The 26124-nt window shown below is 43.6% G+C and overlaps 1 protein-coding gene across 1 annotated transcript in view; it reads left to right on the top strand.

The window, feature by feature from the left end:
• Window positions 1-64: 64 nt before the first annotated feature.
• SETDB2 (SET domain bifurcated histone lysine methyltransferase 2) overlaps window positions 65-26124 on the top strand; it is a 62918-nt gene continuing 36858 nt past the window's right edge. The window contains exons 1-6 of the mRNA XM_063115845.1: window positions 65-251; window positions 5162-5284; window positions 6623-6688; window positions 18576-18672; window positions 24697-25254; window positions 25973-26095. Of these exons, the coding sequence (XP_062971915.1) occupies window positions 65-251; window positions 5162-5284; window positions 6623-6688; window positions 18576-18672; window positions 24697-25254; window positions 25973-26095 (1154 nt within the window). The remainder of the gene's footprint in view (window positions 252-5161; window positions 5285-6622; window positions 6689-18575; window positions 18673-24696; window positions 25255-25972; window positions 26096-26124) is intronic.

Raw genomic sequence — 26124 nt, forward strand, 5'->3', positions numbered from 1 at the left:
TCTCTAGGTATCAAGTTTCCGCGAGGGGCTTCCTCGTACGCATGTGCGGGGAGGGGGGGCGTGGATGAGCGGACCCCGCCCCCGTGACGTAGCCGGGAGAGGCCGGGCTCGAGACCACCGAAGTTCCGACGGGGCGGATTTCTGCGCCGCTGCAGCTGGTGGCGCGTTGGAGGCGGTACCGCGGGGGCAGCGGGGCCCGATGCAAGGCCGGGGGGAGCCGGGCGGCAGCGGCGGCCCAGAGGCGATGGCAGGTCGGGAGGCCTTGGGCCTTTTGGAGGAGGGCGGGGCGGAGGCGGCGGGAAAGGGCTGCTGCTGCCGCTGCCTGCGGAATTGTGCGCGGGTTGTTGGTCGTGGGAAATGACGGCCCGGGAAATAACACCATCGTCTCTCGGGGGCCCCCGCACGTGTCAGGATTTATGTGGAATCCGATTCACAACTCTGAACATCCGTGCATCATTTTACCTTAATCTAGTGAACTGCTAGCCTGGCACCTCGGGGCTTATTCTGTTTATTTGAGAAATCGCATTCGCCCCCAAATGGCTCATCTCTCCGCAGGCCCACCACATTTATTTATTTATTTATTTATTTATTACACTTATATACCACTCCCATAGCCAGGGCTCCCTGGGCAGTTCACAGAAATTCTAAAATTGAGGTAAAAACAAGTATACAAAATTTAAAACTCTAAAACACAGTACATACACACATTGTTTGCCACACATTTCCACATTGAGGACGTTTGCCTTGCCCCGTCTCTGGGTCCAACCGAGGTTACTTACATTAGGAGATAGATACTCTTGTTCATTTTTGCTGTGTCATGTACCAGTAATATTAAAAAAAAAGAGAGCCTTCTTTCATCCCATAAAATGAAAGCGTGTTCAGAGGAGGGCAACCAGGATGATCAGGGATCTGGAAACAAAGCCCTATGAAGAGACACTGAAAGAACTGGGCATGTTTAGCCTGGAGAAGAGAAGATTGAGGGGAGACATGATAGCCTTCTTCAAAGACTTGAAAGGTTGTCACACAGAGGAGGGCCAGGATCTCTTCTCGATCCTCCCAGAGTGCAGGACACGGAATAACGGGCTCAAGTTAAAGGAAGCCAGATTCCGGCTGGACATCAGGAAAAACTTCCTGACTGTTAGAGCAGTGCGACAATGGAATCAGTTACCTAGGGAGGTTGTGGGTTCTCCCACACTAGAGGCCTTCAAGAGGCAGCTGGACAACCAACTGTCAGGGATGCTTTAGGGTGGATTCCTGCATTGAGCAGGGAGGGGGTTGGACTTGATGGCCTTGTAGGCCCCTTCCAACTCTGCTATTCTGTGATTCTATGATAAACGATATGTGCCCGAACACACTAATAAAAGAAATCAGAATGGTTCCCCGGCATAGTATTGACGATAGATCAATTTATTGTTTAAGCTTGGTAAGCCCTTTGATTAGCACACGAATGGGTTGGCTGCCTTCAAGCTGTATTCCACGTAGCCTGTAGGATTCTGCAATTTGGGGTGGGGAATGTGAATAAAAGTAATAGCAGACAATCCCCCCTCTTGAAAACCACCACTTACAGTCTTACACTGTGAAGTGTAATCGAAGGAGGAGAGCGTTGAATATGGTCTAGAGTGCACAGGGTTCCTACATGCGCTGATTGTGCAGCCTAGAAGATTTATTTATTTATTTATTACATTTCTATACCGCCCAATAGCCGGAGCTCTCTGGGCGGTTCACAAAAATTAAAAACATTCAAAGTATAAAACAACAGTATAAAACCATAGTATAAAATACAATATAAAAGCTCAACCGGATAAAAACAGCAGCAATGCAAAATTACAAATTTAAAACACCAAGTTAAAATTTATTTATAGACTGTTAAAATGCTGGGAGAATAAAAAGGTCTTCTCCTGGCGTCTAAAAGCATATAATGTAGGTGCCAAGCGAACCGCCGGGGTGCCACAGCAGAGAAGGCCCTCCTCCTGGTAGCCACCTGCCTCACTTCCTTTGGCAGGGGCTCGTGGAGAAGGACCCCTGAGGATGACCTTAGGGTTCGGGCAGGTACATATGGGAGGAGGCGTTCCTGAAGATAACCTGAAGATGCCTCAGAATCCTCTGCAACACTCTGGAATTCTCTGACCGAAGGCGCTGGAGTTACCTGGCAGACAAATAAATGAGGAGAGAATGTTCCAGTGGCAAAAAGTTTGAAAACCACTTTTGTAGGTAGAAGTGGAAACAGTTTCTGCTAGCTCCAGTTGGCTGCATGCTCTTAAGTGGAAATCCAGTACACATCCTACTTACCATGAGAGGATATATATTGTATGACCGGCTCCCTGTGGAGTTATATGCAATAAATTACTGCCTAGCGGGGCTGCTATTTTGCAATGCAGGTGTGGTAAACATGTCCTGCTATGTTGTATGTCAGTTGTAATCTGTTTACTTAGGCCTGTTATTCACTAGCTCCTTCATTTCCAATTTTATTTCTTAAGGTTTTTAATTATTTATGCTAGAAGCAAAGTTTCAAGTGGTAAATGGCCTTTAAAACCTTAATTTCATGCTATGACATTTGCAAGATAAAAACACTCATCATGTCTGTTCCACTTTAGTTCTTATATTGGTTACAAATAGTGTTCTGGAACTTACCTCAGTCTCTGATTTGAAATTGTCTGGGTGAGTCTTGGGTGCTTCCTGGGAGGCTCCTAATGCTAGCACTGTGCATTCAGAAGGCACTGTGCAACTCTTCCATCTTTTTTTCCTTAAGAGTTTTTCTATGTTAAAGAAAAAGATGGGAGGTTCTTTGAGCAAACACAGGACGATCATGAGGATAGGATGATCTCCCATAAACTTCTGTGAATGATGGTGTCATAAAAGCCTTGTCTGGAAGCACCCTTAGCTTTCATGGCCTGAGGATATGGACAGGGTGCTTAGAGCTGCTCATTCAATTCTTACCTGTCATGGCTAAATTACCGCTGGCTGCGCAGAGTTGACTAAGGGGAATCCAGGCATTCATCAGTGTCTATGAGAGGGGTAGTAACACCTCCTTGAAAGATAGGGCGGTGAAACCATAGAATCATAGAATAGCAGAGTTGGAAGGGGCCTACAAGGCCATCGAGTCCAACCCCCTGCTCAATGCAGGAATCCATCCTAAAGCATCCCTGACAGATGGTTGGACCTGGTGAACTAGGGTCATTGACCTGCTGGAAGGTGATCCTTCGCCGTGGTCCCAGGTCCCTTGCAGACTGAAACTGGCTTTCCTCTAGAATCGCCTGTATTTGGACCCATCCATCTTGCCCCCAATCCTGACCAGCTTCCCAGTCCCTGCTGATGAAAAGCATCCACCCAGTTTTGGTAGATGGCCTTCTCTAGGCAGAATCACAGTTGTGCTATATTCTTTCCATTTTGTAATAATGGATTTAAGGGTGCTCAAAGGGATGTTCATAGTTTGAGATGGGTTTTTTTATATATAACCCAGCCTTCATTGGTGTTTATCCAGAACTTTATTCCGGACTTGTTTTGATAGCGCCTTGGTCTTTATGTTTGTTTACATATGCTCTCCAACAGACTTGGGGCCTTTCAGAAACGTGTATTTTATCCGAGATCATGTGACACTTGAATTGCAAACTGGTGGACTTCATTCAACTAATTATGTTACTCCTGAAAGCAGTTGGTTGCACCAGAGCTTATTTAGGGGTGTCACAGCACAGGGGGTGAATACTTAGGCAATCAAGACCTCTCAGGTACACTCACTTTTTCTTCCAGTAGTGCAGTGAGTACGCCATGTTGATCTCAGGCAGGAACACAAACCTTGCAGGTCACCACCACTGGAGAATCCTTTCCGTCCATAGTCCTGTTTTGTTTCTCCCCTTCTGACTGCATTGGAATAGCCTGTGCTTTGTCCTATCCTCCCTGAAGGTTAACAACAGAGTCCTGTACTATATGGGCGTGTCTTACAAGAACAAAAATGTTTTTTGTTAGGGATCTCCCCTGCCAAACTCCTGTTTTCTCTCCCTGTTCACTCGCTCTGATCACTTGCTCTCTGGGAGCAGGCTTCCTTATGTAGCTTCTTGTCCAGCTGGGGCAGCTTCTCTTCTCTGCTCAGCTAGGAGTCAGGAAAATAACACTTCGCGGGAAAAACAAAAGAAAGGGTAACAAACATGAGGACCTCAGTGGGATTTGAATGGTGACCTTTGGGGGCTGGGGGATGTCATAAAACTGGTGGTCATAGAATTGGCTGGCAGAACTCCACACTGCAAGTTTTTGTTGCAGGTTCTACTTGTTTGGTTTCAGTAATGTATAACCCACTTTTAAATGTAAACATTTCCAAAACATTTAAAATATAACTAACTAATGGCAGTATTAAATTCTTAAAACAATAAAATGGCAATTTAGACAGCCAAAAAAAAAAAATTAAATAGGTAATATAACTAGAATGATGGCATATAAACAAGGCAGAGTCTCCACTGGAGGCCCTTTAATTGCTAAGGCATTGCTGTGCCTGTACTAATTGTGAATACATTTTTGCTTTGTTTTGCATGTCAATGAATACCCTTAGTTTTTATAACACCGTTCTGTATTATACGATATAGTGCTGCAATTATTGTGGAAATAGATCTCATATGTTGCATTATCTTGCCACCTGTCAATTTATAGTGTTGTTACTGTGCAAGAAGTGGGAGATTGTGGTAAGACCATGCATACTATTTCAGAGTCCTTTTTTTAAAAAAAATCTCAAATAAATATACCCATGGAGCTGTGCCGAAGCTTGCCTGAGTGTTGAGTTATTCCACTCTTTCAGTGGTCTTTGCTTTTGTAGGCAACAACCTACTTTATCAGATGCTGCCTTATAATGTCAACTCAATTTCTGAAAAATGTGGAAAAGATTACAGTATTGCTTTTCCTAAATGTTTGCAATTTCTGATGGCAAAATCAGAATAAAATTGCTGCTTTAGTAGGATTGTAAAATTCAAGACACTGAGAAATACTGGATATTCACATTGATGAATTGTAGGGGCTATATCCACCTAGATTGCATATTTTACGTAGCCCCTATTTATAGTTGTTTGTGTTAATCTGCATAAGGTTACCTTAAGGTGGGGGAGAATCTGTAGTGAATTTAAATGTCTTTTTTTTTAAGTACAAGTAAGTGATTGTAAATAAGAACTTCTTTTTCCAGTTGATGCAAAAGTATTCTGGAGGCAGTTGGAAGGCACCAAAGTGGACTTGATATTTGAACATGTGCAGAAAGTATTGCTATCTCTGAAGCAGAAGATCAAGGATGGAACTGCAACAAATGAAGGTTTGGAAACCTATATAATCAAATCAAACTCAGTGTTGTTTATTTTTATCCTAATTCAAAGACAGAAATTAGTGGAACAAACCCCCAACCTAAATTTTTCATGTAAAATAAGTAATGCAAACTAAGATGTACAATGCTATCACATACAACTTGTAATATTTATTCTTGTCTGTGACGTTTGGAAAAGAACTGGCTGCAAGTATTCAGAGACTGTGGTTGGTAGCTAACAATTCCTTCTAGTAGCCAACTTGAATTTATTTGAAGAGCCTCTGACCCTAACTTCACATTCTTCTGCCACATCTGCTGCTCTAACTGATGCCTTCCCTTCTCTGAACTGTCGTCAATCAGAAATCCCTCCATTCAGTGACTTCTGTACATACCCAGGTAATTACAATCAGACAAATTAAGGTGCTTTTAAAAGCAATTTTATTGTAAGTCACTTCAGTCAAGGAAGGAACTGTCAAAAAACCCCAAGTCCTTCTGACCTGCTTTGAGAGGCTGAACTGCTGAGCAGAACAAAAAAGTGCTGGCAGACCACAGTGTCTGTTGTTGCTTACGCTGAGCAGGGCAGAGCAGTCAGTGTAGAAGAGAGCAGGTGGATACTTTATTCCTGGCTTAGTGAAGATAGGTCCAGAAAATGAACCCAGAAGGAGTTTACTGAATACTGGAACTAGTCCTTTTAGGACCTTTTCCCTTAGGAAACTGCTTTACGCTCAGGAAACGTGAACTGGGGAACCCTGTAATGATTTTATACAGTTGAAGAGTCAATTGTGTTTTTTGGGGGGGATTTTTTGGTATAAAGTATGTACAGCTATGTATCTAATCCTGGATCACTTAACAAATAGTCTTGTATTATTATTATTTATTTATATAGCACCATCAATGTACATGGTGCTGTACAGATTACACAGTAAATAGCAAGACCCTGCCGCATAGGCTTACAATCTAATAAAGTTGTAGTAAACAATAAGGAGGGAAAGAGAATGCAAACAGGCACAGGGAAGTGTAAACAGGCACCGGGTAGGGTGAGGCTAACAGTATAGAGTCAGAACAAACTCAATATTTAAAAGCTATAGGGAAAAGAAAAGTTTTTAGCTGAGTTTTAAAAGCTGTGATTGAGTTGGTAGTTCTCAAGTGTTCTGGAAGAGCGTTCCAGGCGTAAGGGGCAGCAGAAGAAAAAGGACGAAGCCGTACTTTGTAGAGGTTTCTGCTATAGTTTAGGAAAGGCTGCAGTAGGATGGTAGTCTAGGGCTTTATTTATTAATATATTAGATTTTAATATTTAAATACTTTTTTAATACAGCTTTTTAAAAAAATTGTTACTGTCATTTTAAACAGAATATTACCAAGCTTTGGCACTTGTGGATCAAGTGGAAATGACTGACCGCTTACCTCTGACAAATGGTATGAAAGATTTTCTATGCTCCCTATTGTGTGTTTTAGCCTCTTGCTGAGCCAGAAAAAAACACAATATATTAGAAAGAATTATGTTCCTTCAAACTTTTCCTGACTTTTCTGGAGATTGCTGTAGTGTATTGCCCCGGCCATGGGCTTTCAGGTTTTCCAGGGTTGCCAAGGGGAGAAAAGTAGCCAGACTCAAAGGTTTGCTTACAAGGAGACTAAATTTGTTGGCATATCCCAATAAAAGTGAACCAGACTGTGAAAGCTTCCTGCACAAAAGACCCTTAGGCAAAAACTGGGCCCCCACCACTGGGCACAAGAACAGTTATAGCATAACTGGGACCTTACTTACCATAGTTCTAAGTTTATTAAAATCAGCTTTCCTAAAATCCAGAGTACGTGTATGGGTACTTTTAGTTCCTTTAAAATCAAGAATTCAAGTATGACATCGTCACTTTCCCCCAGAGTTCCCGTAACTGCCACTTTATCCACTAAGTCATCCCTATTGGTCAATAGCAAGTCAAGGATTGCCAATCCTCTAGTTCCTTCCTCCACTTTCTGTAGGAGAAAGTTATCACCCATACATGGCAGGAATTTCTTGGAAGGGCCGCTTTTGGCAGTATTTGTCTTCTAACAGATATCGGGGTAATTGAAACCCCCCATCACCACTACATCAGACTTCCTTGAAACACTGGCAATTTGTTTCTCAAAAGTTTCCTCCTCCTCTTCTCCTTGATAGGGTGGTCTGTAGTAGACTCTGATTATCATGGTTTTTTATTCCTTGCCCCATTTATTTTAATCCAGATTCTCTCGATGGAGCTCCCAGTCTCATCCACCTGTATTTCTGTGCCGGGATAGGCATTTTTAACATATAGTGCAACTCCGCCTCCCTTTCTATTTCTTCTTTTCTTTTTGAACAAGTTATATCCTTCAATTGCTATATTCCAGTCATGGGAGTCATCCCACCAAGTTTCAGTTATACCTATCAGGTCGTATTTGCCTTCATGTAATAAGAGTTCAAGTTTGTTCTGTTTGTTTCCCATGCTCTGGGCATTAGTATATAGACTTCGAAGACCATGTGCTTTATAGGCTGGCTTTGCTCCTATATTGTTGTGGACACTATTTTTTGGGAGCTGTTCTCTGTACTGTGGTGCATTGGCCTTCATCCATTATTGCCTCAAGTTTACATCTCCCGCCCCTGTAGGATTCAGTTTAAAGCCCTCTTGATCAAGTTCTTCATGCCGTGGCCAAACGCGTTCTTTCCAGCCCTTGTGAGGTGGAACTCATCCCTTGCCAGCAGTTCATCTTCCAAGTAGCTAGCCCGTGGTCCCATAATCCAAAACTCTTATGTCAGCACCACCTTAGTAGCTAGTCGTTCACCCGAAGTATTTTTCTTTCCCTTGCTAATCCTCTTCGAAGAACTGGGAGGATGGATGAGATCCGGTTCTGCCCTCCATTGCCTCCAATTTACATAGTCAAAATGGCACCCAATTGTAATGTAAATTGCTAGTGTAGGGCAAAGGATTAAAACCCTTCACTCCCTCCTCTAGGATCTTGATCCTAGAGGATCAAGTGTACTTCTGAGTAAAAAAAGAAAGGGAAGCCAGCTACATTTTTAAAGTACCATGGGAGTTTCAAAGGGTGGGGTGGGGGGGATAGAATAAGGCACAGTGGAAGGGAGCAGTTGATGCAGGGGCCCAATTCCTGCTCTTCCTTTCCATGTTGTGGGTAAGGGAAGCAATCGGGCCCATTGGCCCATGTACTAATGTGGTGAACGCAGAAAAAGTGGGTGGGCCCAAATCCCTGCTGTTCATTTCTTTGTGGTAGGAAAAGGGCGAGCGAGGGTCGTGCCTCACCCAAAGGGCACTCACCTGTTACACGGAAAGTGTGTTACCCATTAAATGGTTTTGCAAATCTAGCTCTATTCAGTTGTTCTTGTCATGTGTGGGCTCTATGTACAAATGGGGATATGCATTCGCTAGTTCCACCCCCTCCTTTGCCATTCCTTTTGATCTCTACATATGGAGGGGTGTGAAAAAGGGATTTAAATAATCCCTAATCCACCCAGTTGATCAGGCTGGCATGGCTGGGACCTTATGAGGAGGCATCAGGAAATGCAACCAGTTTGTAAAGCAAGCAAAGGATTTATTTAGGGAAATGGGAAAGGGAATTAGCAGTGAATAAAATAAATTCGAGAAAGCGATTACAGATATTCTCAGAAAGCTGCGCACACTCTCTGGGATTCAGAGCTTCATCCCACGTACCTGTTTCCCTCGAATTATCCCCTACAGTGCTAAGCTGTCACCGTTGTTGTTGCTACCGGGCGGCTAGATCCTTTGCATACCAGGAAATGGGTTTAAGGGGGGAAATGTAAAAAAAAAAAAAAAATCAACGGATGACCCAGTCTGATTCAAATTTGGTATGCTTAAAGCTCTCCTTAATATCTATTACTGTGCCAATTTTGATGTCTTTATCTTTAAAGCTTGCGCAGATGTAAGCATTTGTTTAATTTTTCTTCAAATCCTGCTCCTGTGCCCCAGGGCTGCTCGGAAAACAACAAATGACACGCTCGAAAACTAGTAGCAAAATATTGCACTTCTTTTGGTGAAGAAGCGCAATTAAAGCAGGATGCATGGGAGTACTTCACAATAAAAGCAGATTATAAACTGGAAAACTTCGGAGTTCTTTGCATGCAATTCACAATGATTGCACAGTATAACGCTGGTGTGATAAAGCTAACAGACTTAGTTTCCGAGAGAGTGTGTGCAGCTTTCTGAGAATATCTGTAATCGAGCCTCAGTCGGACTTCTAATAGCTGAGAACTTTTGGGCGGGAACTCCTCCCCCACCATCGTGTGGTATATATATGGTGTCCCCGCCCACTCCCTCAGTTCCTCTTCAACCACCGTCGGCGTTGCCTCATCGGGATTTGAGTTACTATACTATTACTTGTTATTGCTGAGAATCCTCTTCGTCTTCTTCGTTTTTTCTCTTCTCTTTCTTCTTTCTTCTCTAAAAAAAAAAAAGTTATTTAATCTTATTTAGCCGTTAGCGTCCTTCAGGCGCATGGCCTTGAAGGCCCCTTTTACTAAATGTGTCCAATGTGGCAGTAAATTGCCTCCATCAGACAGACACACCCTTTGCCTCCTCTGCCTGGGAGAAACCCACGTTGTTGAGTCCTGCAGACATTGTATGTCTTTTTCTAGACAGGCTCGAAAAAATAGAGCCAATAGATTAAAGTCTCTTCTTTGGCAAAAAGCGCTTCAATCGGTCGACCCCATTCTTTCACCTAAAATGGCGTCTACCAAACAACCATCTGCCTCTTCTTCCCAGAACATTCCTCCGCCTATTCCTACTTCAGCAAATTCACTAACCCAAACGGCAACGAAAAAGCTCACCAAAAGAGCCAAAAGGCCTAAGAATAAGGAAGCTCCGCCGAAGAAAAAGAAGGATAAAACGAAACACCTTCCTTCTGCAGTAAAAACGCCATCTCTTCCCCCTCTACTCGATTCTCCTATTCAAGTACTGGTGAGGTCCCCTCTGCCGCCATTGGTGATTGAACCAATAACTACAATGTCAGAGGGAGAAATTAGGGAGTTCTCACCGACACCATGACCTCCCACCCAGGGCAATCGATCCCGAGACCCTTCTCCGGACCGACCGATTCCTCCAAATCAGCCAGTCGACATCATCTCTCCTTGACACCGACGACTATCACCACCGAGCTGTACTCAAGGTACCGGCAGCCGTTCACCATCTCATTCCCTTTCTAGGGAAAGAGGAAGGGAACCGCATCTACATCCGGAGCATCACAGTCAACACGCTCGCTCCAGATCGCCTCACAGAGACTGGGACCGATTCTACGAATGTTACCATCTGCCCAGTAGATACTATTTTGACTACTGGAGAGACCACCCAGAGCGACCACGCTACCGCAATACAGAAAATGACTCCGTGTCCCTTCGATCACGGTCCCGCCAACCAACACCTCCACCTCCTGTACCACCAAGGGGAGTATCCCTTAGGATCCCTCGCTCTGAACACCGTTCAGCATTTCGAATTCAACCACTTCCACTCCCACCGCCAGACACTCAACTGACTTCATTCTCAGCCACCAGACGTAATTCATCTGACTCACCTGAGGATTACGAATCTGACTCTTCCTCAGTGCCATCACCCGCCCCGTCTATGCCCTCCCCAGAGGACACCGTAGCTCCTAAGGGCAGGACCTCTCCTTCGGAGGACCTTGGCATATTTTCCGACCAAGTCCTCCGAATGGCTCAAAGCCTCGGTATCGAGGCCCAACAACAAGTTGAACAAGTAAGAGACCCAGTATACGATGCCATCTATACTGACTCTACCCTTCCAGTTTCTGTCCTGTTCTTACCTAAACTACTACAAACTGTTCACCAGGCATGGAGTACAACCTCCACAATGCCCCCAACCTCTAAACGCCTCGAATCGCTGTACCGGGTACAGGAAAAGGACTTAACCTTCCTCTCATCACATCCACACCCAAATTCCATCATTGTGGAATCAGCGCAGAGTAAAAGCCACAAGCATCACACCCCGCCTGTCGACCAGGAGGGTCGTAAGCTAGATGCTCTTGGAAGGAAGCTCTACTCTACAGCATCACTTGGCTTTAAAGTCTCGAACAATGAAGCCATGATGTCAAGATATCAACTTTTTCTCTGGAAAAAGGTGGGTTCGCTTTGCGACCATCTACCAGATGACCACCGGGAACTCGCTAGAGTCTTCCAATCAGAAGCCATAAAGCTGGCACACCACCAGATGAACGCCGCTCGACACCAAACCGATTGTCACGCAAAATCAATGGTGGGTGCCATAAATCTAAGACGCCATGCATGGCTGCACTCAGCTGGCTTAAACCCTGAGGCCAGAACTAGAATTGAAGACCTTCCATTTGATGGAGAAGGTCTCTTTAATGCCAAAACTGACTACCAAATGGACTCAGTACAAAAAGCCTGAGCCACGGCAAAAAAGATGGGCATAAGCCAACAACAACAACAACAACAACAGTTGGCATCCAAGGCATGACGTTGGTTTCGACCACAGAACCCATACTACAACAAGCAATACCCGGATTGTACTTCACGATACCAACCGCAGCAATCAAAGAAACAATACCAACCTCCTAAGTCACCAAAACTGCAGTGTTTCATTTGTGTAAATATACAGTTAGCCTCTGTTTGGATTATACAATTCCCGCCAGCCGAGTCTCAGGAAATGGAGCTCCTTGGATCTGAACACCAATGCAAAGGATGCATTTCCTTGTCCTCTTTTAGTACTCCCTTAACTTCGCTGTCATCCAGTGGTCCAACTGCTTCCCTAACGGGTTTCCTGCTTCTGATATATTTAAAGAATTCTTTATTGTTGGCCTTGATAATATTAGCAATGTGCTCTTCAAAATGCTTTTTTTGCATCTCTTTTTGTTTGCTTGCATCACCTTTGTGCCAGCTTGTGCTCCCTTTTAATTTCCTCTTTCTTACAGTAGCTTCCTTGACACTGTTGTTAACCATGCTGGTGACCTCGTGGACCTTTGTGCTACCTTTCCTAACCTGTGGAATACATTTTAGTTGAGCTTCTATTATTGTGCTTATGAGTAAGCTCCATACATTTTGAAGGGATTTAACCCTCTTGATTTCTCTTTTCACCAGTTCCCTTATTTTAGAGAAGTTTCCTCTTTTGAAGAAAAATGTAACTGTGTTGGACTTCTGGGTAGTTTCCCACTTAAGTATATATTGAATCTGATAGCACTGTGGTCACTGTTGCTAATTGGTTCAACAATATTTACATCTCATATTAGGTGCTGGGCAACACCACTTAGGATTATGTCCAGGGTCTCCTTCCCTCTGGTTGGTTCTCTAGGGTCTAAAACCTGAGCCTAAACTGAGGCTAGCAAAGAGTGAGTCTTATTTCTGAATGTGTATGTTTTTTAAAAAGAAAAAGAAAAGAAAAGAAAACCAAGGGATAAGTTGAATTCTTATGCTTGCTTTATTTAATAAAGTGCTCTCTAAGGCCTAAAACCTAAGCCTAAACTGAAACTATCAACTTGTGGCTCCCTACAACTTGGGAGCTGAACCCTAGGAACCAATCTACCCCACAATTCTGTTAATCTGGCCCACAGTGACCCCCCGCCCCTGCCATACCGGGATGGTTCATCTTTTCCACCAGAGCCAATTTTGAACCGTGCTAGTATTTACCTTGATCTGGGCATCTATACTTCTCATCAACAAGATCAAGCAGTGTGCGTACAAACCCTAGCAAGATCAGCTAGCGATTCTTGTAGTAGTGTTTTTCATTATTACTACAAGCATAAGTTCCTAGAAGAAGAGCATAGTGAGAAATAATACACAATATAACAAAAGTGATAGGGAATCCCCCAAAACACAGTTAGTGTCTCACTGTTCTGGTATTTCATCACTCATTCTGTTTGCAACAGAAATCCTGGAGTGGTGTTTGAGTTTCCAGCAGCTCCCACTCTTCTTCCCAGTCTTGATTTGATTGATTTGATTGATTACATTTATATACTTCCCCATAGCCAAAGTTCTGAGGGCAGTTTACAGTCTTCTGGTTGAGGAGTTAACAGGACTATTTTCTTTTGTCAGTTGTAACCCCATGGTAGGTCCGGAGCTTTCCAACGAGTTATTTCATCCCCTTTTCCACACACACTGTGCAGTATGCCCACATCTGGGATTCTTGAACTCCTTCCCTTCTCCATATAGTAATATAAATTTCTCCATTTCTCGAGGGGCACCAGATCTCTTGGACCCTCGCCTCATTGGCATTTCTGTATGGGCCATCCCAATCCGAGTGCATGCTAAATACTTCCACTTGTTCGGGATTGCCCAGAATGGTTTACCATTAATATGAGTGTCGTGGCATGGTGCAGCACAGGGCCACGCAGCCAAGGGGGAATAGGATTTCAATTGATTACCGTGTGCCCATTTTGTTCAATTGGGTAGTTGCAACAAGAATTCCATTGGGGAGATTCTGTTAATAATTGTGTAAGGTGTCCCTTCCATTTAGTATCTAAGGTGTGCTCTGTTTTACCAGACTTCAGTAGCATCACCTTGTCTCCCACCTCCCAGCCTTTGATGTCTTTGAATCTAGTTCCCATACACCTCTTTTGTCGGGCTTGCAGGGTGCCCAAAATTTCTTCCTGCAATTCCTTAATATATCTTCCATCTTGGGAGTCCATGGATTTCCTCCTATAATTTCTTAGCAACCACGGAGGCAGTATTGACTCTTGTCGGGAATGCTTCTGTTCATGCAGAGGACACATTAATAATCACTAACCCTCTTCTTTGTGGGTTGGGAGTAGATAAACGAAATCAACTTGCAGCTGATCCCAGGGCCTCATGATGTGTTACCCTAGTGTGACTGCGCACGTTGTACCTCAGTTCACTTGGGCACATTTTAAACAGCCTTGCACTATGTGCTCCACTAATTTTCTTTGTTGTGGCCCTCCCCAAGTTGGCATATTTTGTGCAATGTCCCTCCCACCCCTTCATTGGCCCACTTGTAGATCTGTTGCCCTAAGCCTTCCCTGTTTCCTTGCGTTAATTCTTCCACAAAAGCCGCCACCGCTCCTTCCCTTTTGCTCACAAGTAAGGCCACCCATTCAGTTCAATTCTTATGAACATGAGGTTTAACCCAGGTAATAAGAACCTTCCCATGTCCTTTTTCTGAATAAAGATGTTATTTCTTTCTATTTGTCCCCATATCTGATGGGTTTTTCTCCCACTGTGAACCAAGACTCTTTTCCCCAATAAAACATGTATGTGTTTAGCCTGTCTGCCACAATGCAGACTTAGAATCATAGAATCATAGAATAGCAGAGTTGGAAGGGCCTACAAGGCCATCGAGTCCAACCCCCTGCTCAATGCAGGAATCCACCCTAAAGCATCCCTGACAGATGGTTGTCCAGCTGCCTCTTGAATGCCTCTAGTGTGGGAGAGCCCACAACCTCCCTAGGTAACTGATTCCACCGTCTTCCCGCTTCCCAATAATTTTCACCCTCATATCTGAGAACTTGCAGGACTGCCTCTACTTCAGATGTTGGAGCTGATCCTTTCACTAGTCCCCACCTTCAAAAAAGTTGAACATTGAACAAGAGTGATGGAATCAGGGTCTGTCAGTGACGCAGAGGTGGGGTTTTGTTTCCGCATCTCAAGGTACCTGTTTGTGGCTTACATGAGTAGAAGACAGAATGTGTTAAACAGTGGCAGATGGGAATCTCCTCTGATACAGTAACCGTGTGAATGGTACTGCTGCTAATGACTTGAGTGTAAGGAAGCACAATTTGTAACACAGCACAACATCAGCACTGATCACAGGACACGACAGTTAAGGCATTAGTCTTCGCTTCCAATTTCCTGGAGCCTGAGCCAACATGAGATAGCCTTAACTTTGGTCTTAAATGGGCAGGGTTTTTTATAATTAAATCCATGTTGACACTAATCTTGAATAATAATAATAATAATATTTCTTACCCGCCTCTCCACTTGGATCGAGTCAGGGAACAACAGTGAATATAAAACACATAAAAACTGATTAAAAACATAGTATACATGATTAAAACATCCTTAAAACATTCTAAACTCTTAAGTACTGATGGAAATCCAGCAAATTTGTGACTGACAAAACCTTCCCTTCAAATGAATAAAGCCACACTATCCAATCTGTGCTAACAAGACTATATCGGATATTAACTAGTGTGAATTTTGTTAGACAGTATGGGGCAGCTCAAAAGCAAAATAGTCCTTTAATAAATCAATGTGAGTTATAATAACATAAAATTAAATTCTATCTCAACAATAATCATCTGCCTTAATATCCGATGGTTACAAAACATAGGACTTGTTGAGATAGAATTTAATTTTAAAACTGGTGTAATGTGGTCACTCCTAGGTGTACCAGTGACCAGCCTGGCTGCCATATTTTGGGCTAATTGAAGTTTCTGGACTAGGCACAGAGGTAGCCCCATGTAGAGCGCATTGCAGAAGTCAAGCCTTGAAGTTACCAGTGCGTGCACGACCGTCTTTAGGTCTTCCAACTCCAGGAAGGGGCGCAGCTGGCGTATCAGCCGAAGCAGATAGTAGGCACTCCTGGCCGTCGCATCTACCTGGGCTGTCATTTGGAGCGACGGATCCAGAAGCACCCCCAAGCTGCGAACACAGTCTTTCGGGGGAGTGTAACCCCATCCAGAACGGGTTGACACACCTCCAAACCCAGGTTGCGGCCTTTGACAGTGAGCACCTCCATCTTTTCTGAATATAGCTTCAGTTTTTTTCCCCTCATCCAGCCCATTACCGCCTCCAAGCATTTATTCAGAGGAGACACACTAGCCTTAGCTGATGCTGTTGGTGGCAGAATGGTTGACATTGTTCGTATCGCCTCAAGTTCAGAAGGCAAGATTCGAGACTCACTGCCAGTGCAGAGGATAGAACGCAGCCCCTAGGCCATTCGATCCCCTAGAACTTCCCGTTGGAATTCTCCCGTATTACCTTGACTCACAAGTGGCAAATTCACCCACAAGTCATTCACAAAGTTTTCAAGATATGGGGCAAGACGTCCACAGATTTCCTCGCAACAGCAGACAATACAATCTGCAAGCAGTTCTGCAGCACTGCAGGACTTGGACTGAAGTTGAGAGGCGATGCCTTCCTTCTGAAATGGAGCGATGATTTCCTCTTTCTTTTTCCCTCCATTTCCTCTGTTGGCGAAGGCCTTAGTGAAGATCATAGTAGACAATACAGACTGCATAATTCTGATCCCTTGGTGACCCAGGCAAGGGTGGTGCCCCCCTCTAGAACAGATCTCAGAGTCATTTTTACTGTCTTCCAGTGAGACCAGATCTGTATCGAGACTAAGGACAGGTTTGACACCCAGAAAAAGACACTTTACACCTGATAGCATAGAGGCTGCTGCCTCTGTAAACGAGAGACAAATTATGCTGCAGATATAAAAGATCTTAGGAGCTGCTTTGAAACCGACAACACGATCATCGTACAGCTTGAAGTGGAAAGCATTTGCTCACTTCACTCTCCAAAAACGTTTTGACCCTATTAAATGTTCTGTTCACCAAATCCTGTCTTTTTTTGTTAATTTTGGTTAACAAAAGTCTAAAATTATAATTTATTCAAGTTTTATCAGGCAGTAATTTCAGCCTTTCGTGATTCTGTAGAAGGATTTGCAGGCTTCTCTCACCCATGTGTTAAACATTTTCTGAAAGGTTTATTGAACCTCAATCCACCCACAAGGACTCCTCTACCTTTATGGAGCTTCTCAGTGGTCCTTCATGCCTTGACCGTTAGCCGTTTGAGCCATTAGCAACAATGGACTTATGTCTACTTATCTTGAAAGTTGTCTATCTAGTAGCAATCACGTCAGCCAGGAGGGTGAGTGAGCTTATCTGCTCTTAGGGTCAATGAACTTTATTTAGTTTTTCATTGAGATAAGGTTGTTCTTCGACTGGGCATTCTTCCATGTTAATCAAGATATTGTCCTTCCTGCCTTTTTTCCATCTCCATCATCAATCACCCCTGGAGACTACTCTACATACATTAGCTCTAATGTTCTATAAGGTCCCTTTCTGACAGTCACAACACTTGTGTGTATGCTATGAACAGCATAAAAAGGGACTGCCTGCGTCTATACAAAGATTGTCTGCATGGATTGTGCTGTCTATAATGCTAGCATATCAACTAGTGAAATTAGACCCTCCTACATCGCTTAAGGCGCATTCCACAAGAGCAGTGGTGACATCGTCGGCTTTTCAGCAAGGAGTCTCCAATCCAGAGTTCTGTCGGGCATTGACCTGGTTGAGATCAACCACATTTGTTCACCATTGTAGACTGGATGTTAGATCCCGAGCTGTCTGCTCTTCGGGAGAGCTGTTTTCTTTATTCAATTAAAGACACCTACCCACCTCCAGTAAGTGAGCTAGCTAATGGCCCATGTGTGTGATGCACAGAGACCACGAAGAAAAACAGGATACTTACCTGTAACTGTGGTTCTTTGAGTAGTCATCTACGCAGTCACAAACCCTCCCAGCGTTCCCACTTTGGTATCAATATGGAGTGGGGTCTCAGATGAACTGAGGGATTGGGTGGGAACCCTCCTAAAACTTGTGCAATGTGACGGTGGGGGAGGGTTCCTGCCAAAATTCTTAGCTGTGGAAGGTTCCTGAAACGGAAGTTCCGTGCAGGCGCAGAGCCCGTGTGTGTGACTGCACAGATGACCGCTCGAAGTTACAGGTAAGCAACCTGTTTTTTCTCCATCATAGTTTTGGAAAAGGCTGAAGTACTCTTTTATAAAGGAGCAGTTTTGGCCTCTAAAGGCCAGATGCCAGACTCCTCCTTTTTTAAACATCTCTTGTTCGATATGTGCAGTATGACGATGGGGCGGGTTCCTGCCAAAAAAGTTCCTTAGCTATGAAAGTTTCCTGTGTTTCTGCCTGGAACCGCAAGCTTTTTTTATATTGATCAGCTCTCTGTCAATAAATGTGCACTGGAGATATTTCCCATATTTCAACTATTATGGTACCCTGGGAGAAAATGTAGTCCTAGGGCCCCTAAGTTTCATGGCACGGAACATGAGGGAGGTACTGTTCCATTGTAAACATTCATGCTGTAAACGGCTTCTTGAACACAGAAGATTCTTAGTCAGGTGGCAGCATGGGGAGCTAATGCAATATTAAACTGATGCACTTAAAATTGTATTTGCCTGATTTAATACCTTTATTTAGATGTGTTTTCAAACAGATTTTTAGTAGTGTCACCAAGTCTGTAATGTGCTTAAGTGTGATCATTCTTAATTGTAATCTAAAATGTATATTACTAAACTTTGAATTTTACTTTTCAAAGTAAATGTTGCTAAGGAAGATATACAGATATGCAAACCTGGTTTACATCCTTCTGCCTCAAGTGAAATTAAAGAAAATCCTGGAGATAACTTTTCTTTGTGAGTAAAAGACTATATAACTATTTAAACAATTTTTGTTGCTTTTATTTCTCAAGAGGTTGGACATTTAATAAACCCACTAGAGCTTTTCCAATCCTAGAATGGCTGATGGGATATGAATACAGACTTGGGCCTTCCTTGCCCCGCCAGGCAACGTGCCGCACGGCTTTGCCCAGTCGTTCCCAGTCTGCCATTCTCCTCTTGGGCTTTTCCCTCTTGCTTCCTTTCATCCTTCTGACCTATTCCCAGCAGGAACCCTCCTCACCTTCCCCGCGTCCACATTCCTGCTACTGCCTCCTTTCCTTTCCTCTCTCTGAGCAGGTAAACACCTATTCAGTGGCAGCTGAATATGTATTTACCTGCTCACCCCCACCCCTGCTATTAAGGCCGCTTCGCCATGACCACTCCATGAAGATATTAGAATTTCTAGACCTCTTTAATAAACAAGCTAATTCTGCCTGACCAGCGCATGTTTAAGTGTTATTCTGCAGTTTGATATAGCCATATATAGATCAGCACGGCATATTCAATATTTGAATATCTTTGTTGTAGGATCAAAACACATTCTGTTGGCTTCTTCTATTAGAAATTTTCCAGATAACTTTTATATTGACTTCTGGCCATTTTAATAAGAGTTTCATGGTTGTTTTTGTAAATTGATTTAAATATTTTGCTCTATCAAGATCAGGGTTACAATTCTATACGTAGCACACCCTGCATGTTCCCAGATATGAGTATTTGGGGGAATGTGTCTTCCTTGATATAGCACAATTCGTACTGAAATGTAAAAGCATCTGGGGACTCTGCATGACCTGCAGCCTTTTGTAAGTCAGATCAGCTCTTGCCTTCACCAAATGTCTGACGGAAGACCCCTTCCATTATTGGAAGGAGAGCAGGGTTGGACTGTGGGCCCCAACTGTGTTGTCAGCAGTTTCCCTGGCCTGACTTTGATGCACTGAGCATGGACATCTAAGCAGGGAAAACCTGTACGTGTTGCCCACTATACATGCTAGTACTCCTGTTGTGCAGGGCCTGATTTGTGCCATGTGGATGTGGAAACTTTGGAATAGTGGGGGTTGTGTATGGTCCATATCAAGCCTTCAGGAAGAATCTGCTATCTCTGTGTATATCAGCGCAGAACAAAGCAATCAAGCAATATGTCTGGTTAATAAAGGGCGAAAGCACCAAACAGAGGCGGCAGTTGCAATAAACCCAGAAAAGCAATGCTGAACAGCACACAACTGCACAAAAATCTGGATGATAATCAAGGCAATGGGGTAAAAGAATGTTGTTGTTGTTTATTCGTTCAGTCGTTTCCGACTCTTCGTGACTTCATGGACCAGCCCACGCCAGAGCTTTCTGTCGGCTGTCGCCACCCCCAGCTTCCCCAAGGTCAAGTCTGTCACCTCCAGAATATCATCCATCCATCTTGCCCTTGGTCGGCCCCTCTTCCTTTTGCCTTCCACTTTCCCTAGCATCAGCCTCTTCTCCAGGGTATCCTGTCTTCTCATTATGTGGCCAAAGTACTTCAGTTTTGCCTTTAATACCATTCCCTCAAGTGAGCAGTCTGGCTTTATTTCCTGGAGTATGGACTGGTTTGATCTTCTTGCAGTCCAAGGCACTCTCAGGATTTTCCTCCAACACCACGGTTCAACAAGGTAATATCGTATAATTAACGTAAGTATACATGTATACAACACAGAGCGAAGTTACACAAAGCAAGTTCATAAATATGCCATTCCATTGCTGAGCAATGGACTTAGCAGGCCTCTGGGTACTTACACCTGTTTCTCTGCAGCTTCCTCAGAACCTCGCTATTGTTGCTGCAAAACATAACATAATACAAATCATACAAATGAAAATAAATACCCAGACTGAGGTTATAAAAAGTATACACAAACCTTAGCATGTAGCAATACTCCACGATTTGGATTAAGATGAACCTAAAACCTGAGTGATCAATTGGTCCACTTTGACATTGACCTCCCCAACAAATTAGACTTTGAAATTCGTGGGCATTTCAAATGCAATGGATGCATGATATGCGCTTTATCCATTCAAACTGCGTTGTTTTTAACACCCTACTGATAATCGGTGGTTTATGTTATGCCATTTTTCTAACTGTGCTACAAAACAGGTCATTTAAATCATCATTTGTCCATGTGGACTGCTATATGTTGGAAAAACAGCACGTAGCATCCGAACATGGGTCATAGAACATCGCTCAAAACTAAGACACCAAGGCCTTAGCTAGACCTACCTGTTAGCATGCGACGGAGGAGGGAAGATCTCGCGATGTGTTTATCGCGAAATTCCTCCTCTGTTTACACGTGACATGCAATGACCTTAGAAGGAGAGGCGTTGCGCCCACCATTTTTTTATTATTAAAAGGCCAGCAGCGCACAAACACTCATGCACAAAAGGTAAGTAATTTTTTAAATTTAAATTATTTTCCCAGTGTGGCCGGGTGCCAGGTTGACCCCGCTCTCCCCACACCACCCCCAATGGGCGCAGCGCACTACCAGTTGTTCCTGCTGGACTGCGTTGTTGCCCAACGCAGCTGGACTGTGTGAAAAGATCGCTGTTCTGGCATTCCCCCTCCCAGCAATCCTATTGCAAAACTGGGGCTAAAGGGGAGGGTGAGATCCCGGGGCAAGGGAGGGATCATCCTTTCCTCATCCTGGGATCCCTTGTGCGTCATGTGGACGCACAGGGACGATCCGGGGGATCACCCCGGAATTTCGCCCTGTGTAGCTATGGCCCGAGTTCTAGATGCACCTTTAGTCCAACATTATATTGACCATTCCCACCATTATAATCTTGGTTATTGACAGAATCTATGCCCATAGATATAACTGGTGTGACTATGACAACCTTCTTCTAAGGAGGGAGGTTTTGGAGGACAACCAAAGATATTTTGGGGCAGAGGAACAAATTAAGCATTACCTCACCTTTTTTTCCCATGGCACAAGTTTAGTAGTGGTGGTGAGTTATTAATCTTTTAGCTGCCATATATATTACCCTTATTTTATCTAATTCCGTATGTGTAATCTCAGTCTGGGGATTTATTTTCAGAATAGTTGTTTTAAATGGATATTGCTTGTTTTTATGCTTTTTATGCTTTAAAATTTTGTATATTTGTTTTTAATGTTCACTGTTTTTAATCTTTGTAAACCACCCAGAGAGCTTCAGCTATGGGGCGGTATATAAATGTAATAAATAAATTTGTATGATTTGTGTTATGTTATGTTTTGCAGCAACAATAGTGAGGTTCTGAGGAAGCTGTGGAGAAACAGGTGTAAGAACCCAGAGGCCTGCTAAGTCTTATCTCACTCAACAATGGAATGCCATATTTATGAACTTGCTTTGTGTAACTTCACTCTGTGTTGTAAACATGTACACTCACAGTAATTATAAGATGTTGTACGTTGTTACCTTGTAAATTCTTTTACCCCATTGCCTTGATCATCATCCAGATTTTTGTGCAGTTGTGTGCTGTTTAGCATTGCTTTTCTAGTTAAAATGGGCAGCATCCAATACTGGCAATCTGCCAATGGCAGTCATGTTGCACTAGCAGGAATGACTGGTCATAGAATCATAGAATAGCAGAGTTGGAAGGGGCCTACAAGGCCATCGAGTCCAACCCCCTGCTCAATGCAGGAATCCACCCTAAAGCATCTCCGACAGATGTTTGTCCAGCTGCCTCTTGAAGGCCTCTAGTGTGGGAGAGCCCACAACCTCCCTAGGTAACTGATTCCATTGTCGTACTGCTCTAACAGTCAGGAAGTTTTTTCCTGATGTCCAGCTGGAATCTGGCTTCCTTTAACTTGAGTCCATTATTCCGTGTCCTGCACTCTGGGAGGATCGAGAAGAGATCCTGGCCCTCCTCTGTGTGACAACCTTTTAAGTACTTGAAGAGTGCTATCATGTCTCCCCTCAATCTTCTCTTCTCCAGGCTAAACATGCCCAGTTCTTTCAGTCTCTCTTCATAGGGCTTGGTTTCCAGACTCCTGATCATCCTGGTTGCCCTCCTCTGAACACACTCCAGCTTGTCTGCGTCCTTCTTGAATTGTGGAGCCCAGAACTGGACGCAATACTCTAGATGAGGCCTAACCAGGGCCAAATAGAGAGGAACCAGTACCTCACGTGATTTGGAAGCTATACTTCTATTAATGCAGCCCAAAATAGCATTGGCCTTTCTTGCAGCCATATCTCACTGTTGGCTCATATTCAGCTTGCAATCTACAACAATTCCAAGATCCTTCTCGTTTGTAGTATTGCTGAGCCAAGTATCCCCCATCTTTTAACTGTGCCTTTGGTTTCTATTTCCTTAATGTAGAACTTGGCATTTATCCCTATTAAATTTCATTCTGTTGTTTTCAGCCCAGCACTCCAGCCTATCAAGATCACTTTGAAGTTTGTTTCTGTCTTCCAGGGTATTAGCTATCCCACCCAATTTTGTATCATCTGCAAATTTGATCAGCATTCCCTGCACCTCCTCATCCAAATCATTAATAAAAATGTTGAAGAGCACTGGGCCCAGGACTGAGCCCTGCGGTACCCCACTCGTTGCCTCTCCCCAGTTTGAGAAGGTTCCATTGATAAGTACTCTTTGAGTCCGATTCTGTAGCCAACTGTGAATCCACCTAATAGTTGTTCCATCTAGCCCACTTTTAGCTAGTTTCTTAATCAGAATGTCATGGGGCACTTTGTCAAAAGCTTGGCTGAAGTCAAGATATATGACATCCACAGCGTTCCCACGGTCCGCATGGGAGGTTATCCTATCAAAAAATGAGATCAAATTAGTCTGACAGGACTTGTTCCTGACAAATCCATGTTGGCTTCTAGTGATCACCGCATTGATTTCAAGGTGTTTACAGATTGACTTCTTTATAATCTGCTCCAGAATTTTCCCAGGGATGAATGTCTGTAGTTCCCAGGTTCCTCCTTTTTGAAGATAGGGACAACGTTAGCCCTCCTCCAGTCGTCCGGCACCTCACCCGTCTTCCATGATTTTGCAAAGATAATAGACAAAGGTTCTGAGAGTTCTTCTGCTAGCTCCTTCATTACTCTAGGATGCAGTTCATCGGGCCCTGGAGATTTGAACTCATTCAAGGAAATTTGGTGTTCTTCAACCATAATCTCAAACTGCAATCCTGCCCCCTCAACTTCTGCTTCACTTTTTCCAGGGGGGTTATAGACCCGCTTTTGGGAGAAGACTGAGGCAAAGTAGGAATTGAGCACTTCAGCCTTTTCTTTGTCGTCTGTTATCAATTTGCCATCCTCATTAAGCAGTTGAACCACCCTTCAATGCAATGGGAAGCTATTGAGCAATGGGAAGCTAGTGCTGCATAGCGCAACCCCCAAACTACCTCATACTATTGCTTCAGGAACAGGGACAAGTCGGCAGTGTTCCCTTCCACTGACGTTTTGTGTTGCAGAAGCACTAGTTTGGGCTAGTTTCCTGTTGCACTATCAAGTAATAGTTTTCAGTTGCACTACCAGTTGTTCCTGCTAGCGCAAGGACAGCATTGGCTATTGCCCGACGCAGCTGGACTGTGTGAAAAGATTGCTGTTCTGGCATCCCCCCTCCCAGCAATCCTACCGCAATGTGATTGCTGTTTCCTGGCTTCTATTAGCCCCCCCCCAAAGGCAATCCCATCCCATGCTGAGTTGTGGGTGGGAGGAAGAGTGTGTCTGTTCATGCGTGGCCTCTGACCCTCAACAGGTGTGGCCCTCAGGCCCAGCCCTACGTGAAAATACCCATAACCAGTGTGGTCAATTGCCATACATATTCTCCTTTTATAGTTCTTAATGTGATCAGATGCAGGATGCAAGCTTGACCAAAATGCTCACTTGTGTGTCATCTTGTGTGGCTAGGCCCAAAAAATGTGCGCTGGAATAATGGGTGGGATGCACGTTCACTAGGTTCAGTGAACCATCACATTTTTGAACAAATCCTAATTAACTCACTGGTTGCCTGACACATTTTTCTTCCACTCTTGCATGTGTGATTGTAAACAGAAGAATGGAGATAAAGAAGGGGATGCGTTCAAGGAGTGAAGAAGAACTTACAGAAATGTCTTCAAAGTTTCCATATCACCATCATGTGTGCTCTAAAGAATGTCTTGCCAAAATGCCATGGAATTCATACAAGGGTGAAAACCCTCTTAATCTGCCAATGCTTTGTCACTTCCAGAGATGGAATGCAAAAAAAGATTCTGCGTCAAAGTCACATGATGTGATATACAAAGCTCCCTGTGGAAGGAGTCTCAGAAATTTCCAAGATGTTCAGAATTATTTGTTTCAAACAGAATGCAGCTTCTTATTTTTAGATCACTTTTCTTTCAACACCTATGTGCAGGTATTTAGAAATAGTCCTAGTCATCAACCGCTTGTCTTTGATTTTGATATCAGCAAAGGGGCAGAGACTATGCCAATTTCTTTCTGTAATGAGATAGACTATGATCAACTGCCTTACTTTAAATATCGGAAAACCTCTTGGCCCCATGGCTATTTCTTGAACAATTTCTCCAACGCATTTCTTGAGTCATGCAGCTGCACAGATGGCTGCACTGATAGGTAAGTATTTGAAACTTATTAAACTACATTTCAAATACCCTAAAGGGTTTTCTTGAGCATATATTCATTGATTGGGGGGGGGGGTACAATGCCCATTACCTAGAGATTTGCAAAAACTAAGCTTCAAAAGAGCATGGCCAAAGGTGGAGAATGCACATGATTTCTACAAATTATTAGAGTCCAAGCATAAACATATTTTAAGGCTTGGGTCTTACGAAAGGTCCTAAATTAGTGCAAGATCTGTCCTGGGCCTCTGTCCTGGGCCTCTAATGAAAAGGCTTCTTGAACCTAAACCCTGCAGCGCAGCGTGCAAACGGTGCTCCTCACCTTCCCACCCCAGCATGCTTGATTGCAAGGGCTCACAGTCTGAGGCAGTGGAATGGGAGCGGGGCATTAAAAGACCATCCTGTTCATTTCACTGGACAAAACCTCTTTCTGGAGGAGATCATAGGCGCCTCATGTTACCTATCAGCCAGTAAGAAAGGGGATTGAATCAAGTTATGTATGTTTGAAAATTGAATTAGTCAATTGAAAACTTACCTATTGTAACTGCAGTGAACAACAACAAAAAATCAAATGAATTGCCTGGAAAAGTGATTAAGCCATGTATTCGGCTCCTCTGGAAATTTTATAAACAAACCCGTGTCCAGAAAGTAAATAGGCCAAGTTGCTTTATTTCATATCCTTATTTCCACTAGATCTACTGTATACTTTCTAGGACAAAATGTGCATGCTTGATGCTTACTGAAAGAAGCTGCTGTGAAGAAGCTTCTGTGTCACCAAGAAAAGAAACTCCTAACGGCTATAGTCACAAAAGGCTGGATGGACCTATTCCCAGTGGGTAAGGATCCTGAATTTATTTTTATGTTT

Source organism: Elgaria multicarinata, chromosome 2, assembly GCF_023053635.1.
Source record: "Elgaria multicarinata webbii isolate HBS135686 ecotype San Diego chromosome 2, rElgMul1.1.pri, whole genome shotgun sequence".
Classification (NCBI taxonomy): domain Eukaryota; kingdom Metazoa; phylum Chordata; class Lepidosauria; order Squamata; family Anguidae; genus Elgaria; species Elgaria multicarinata.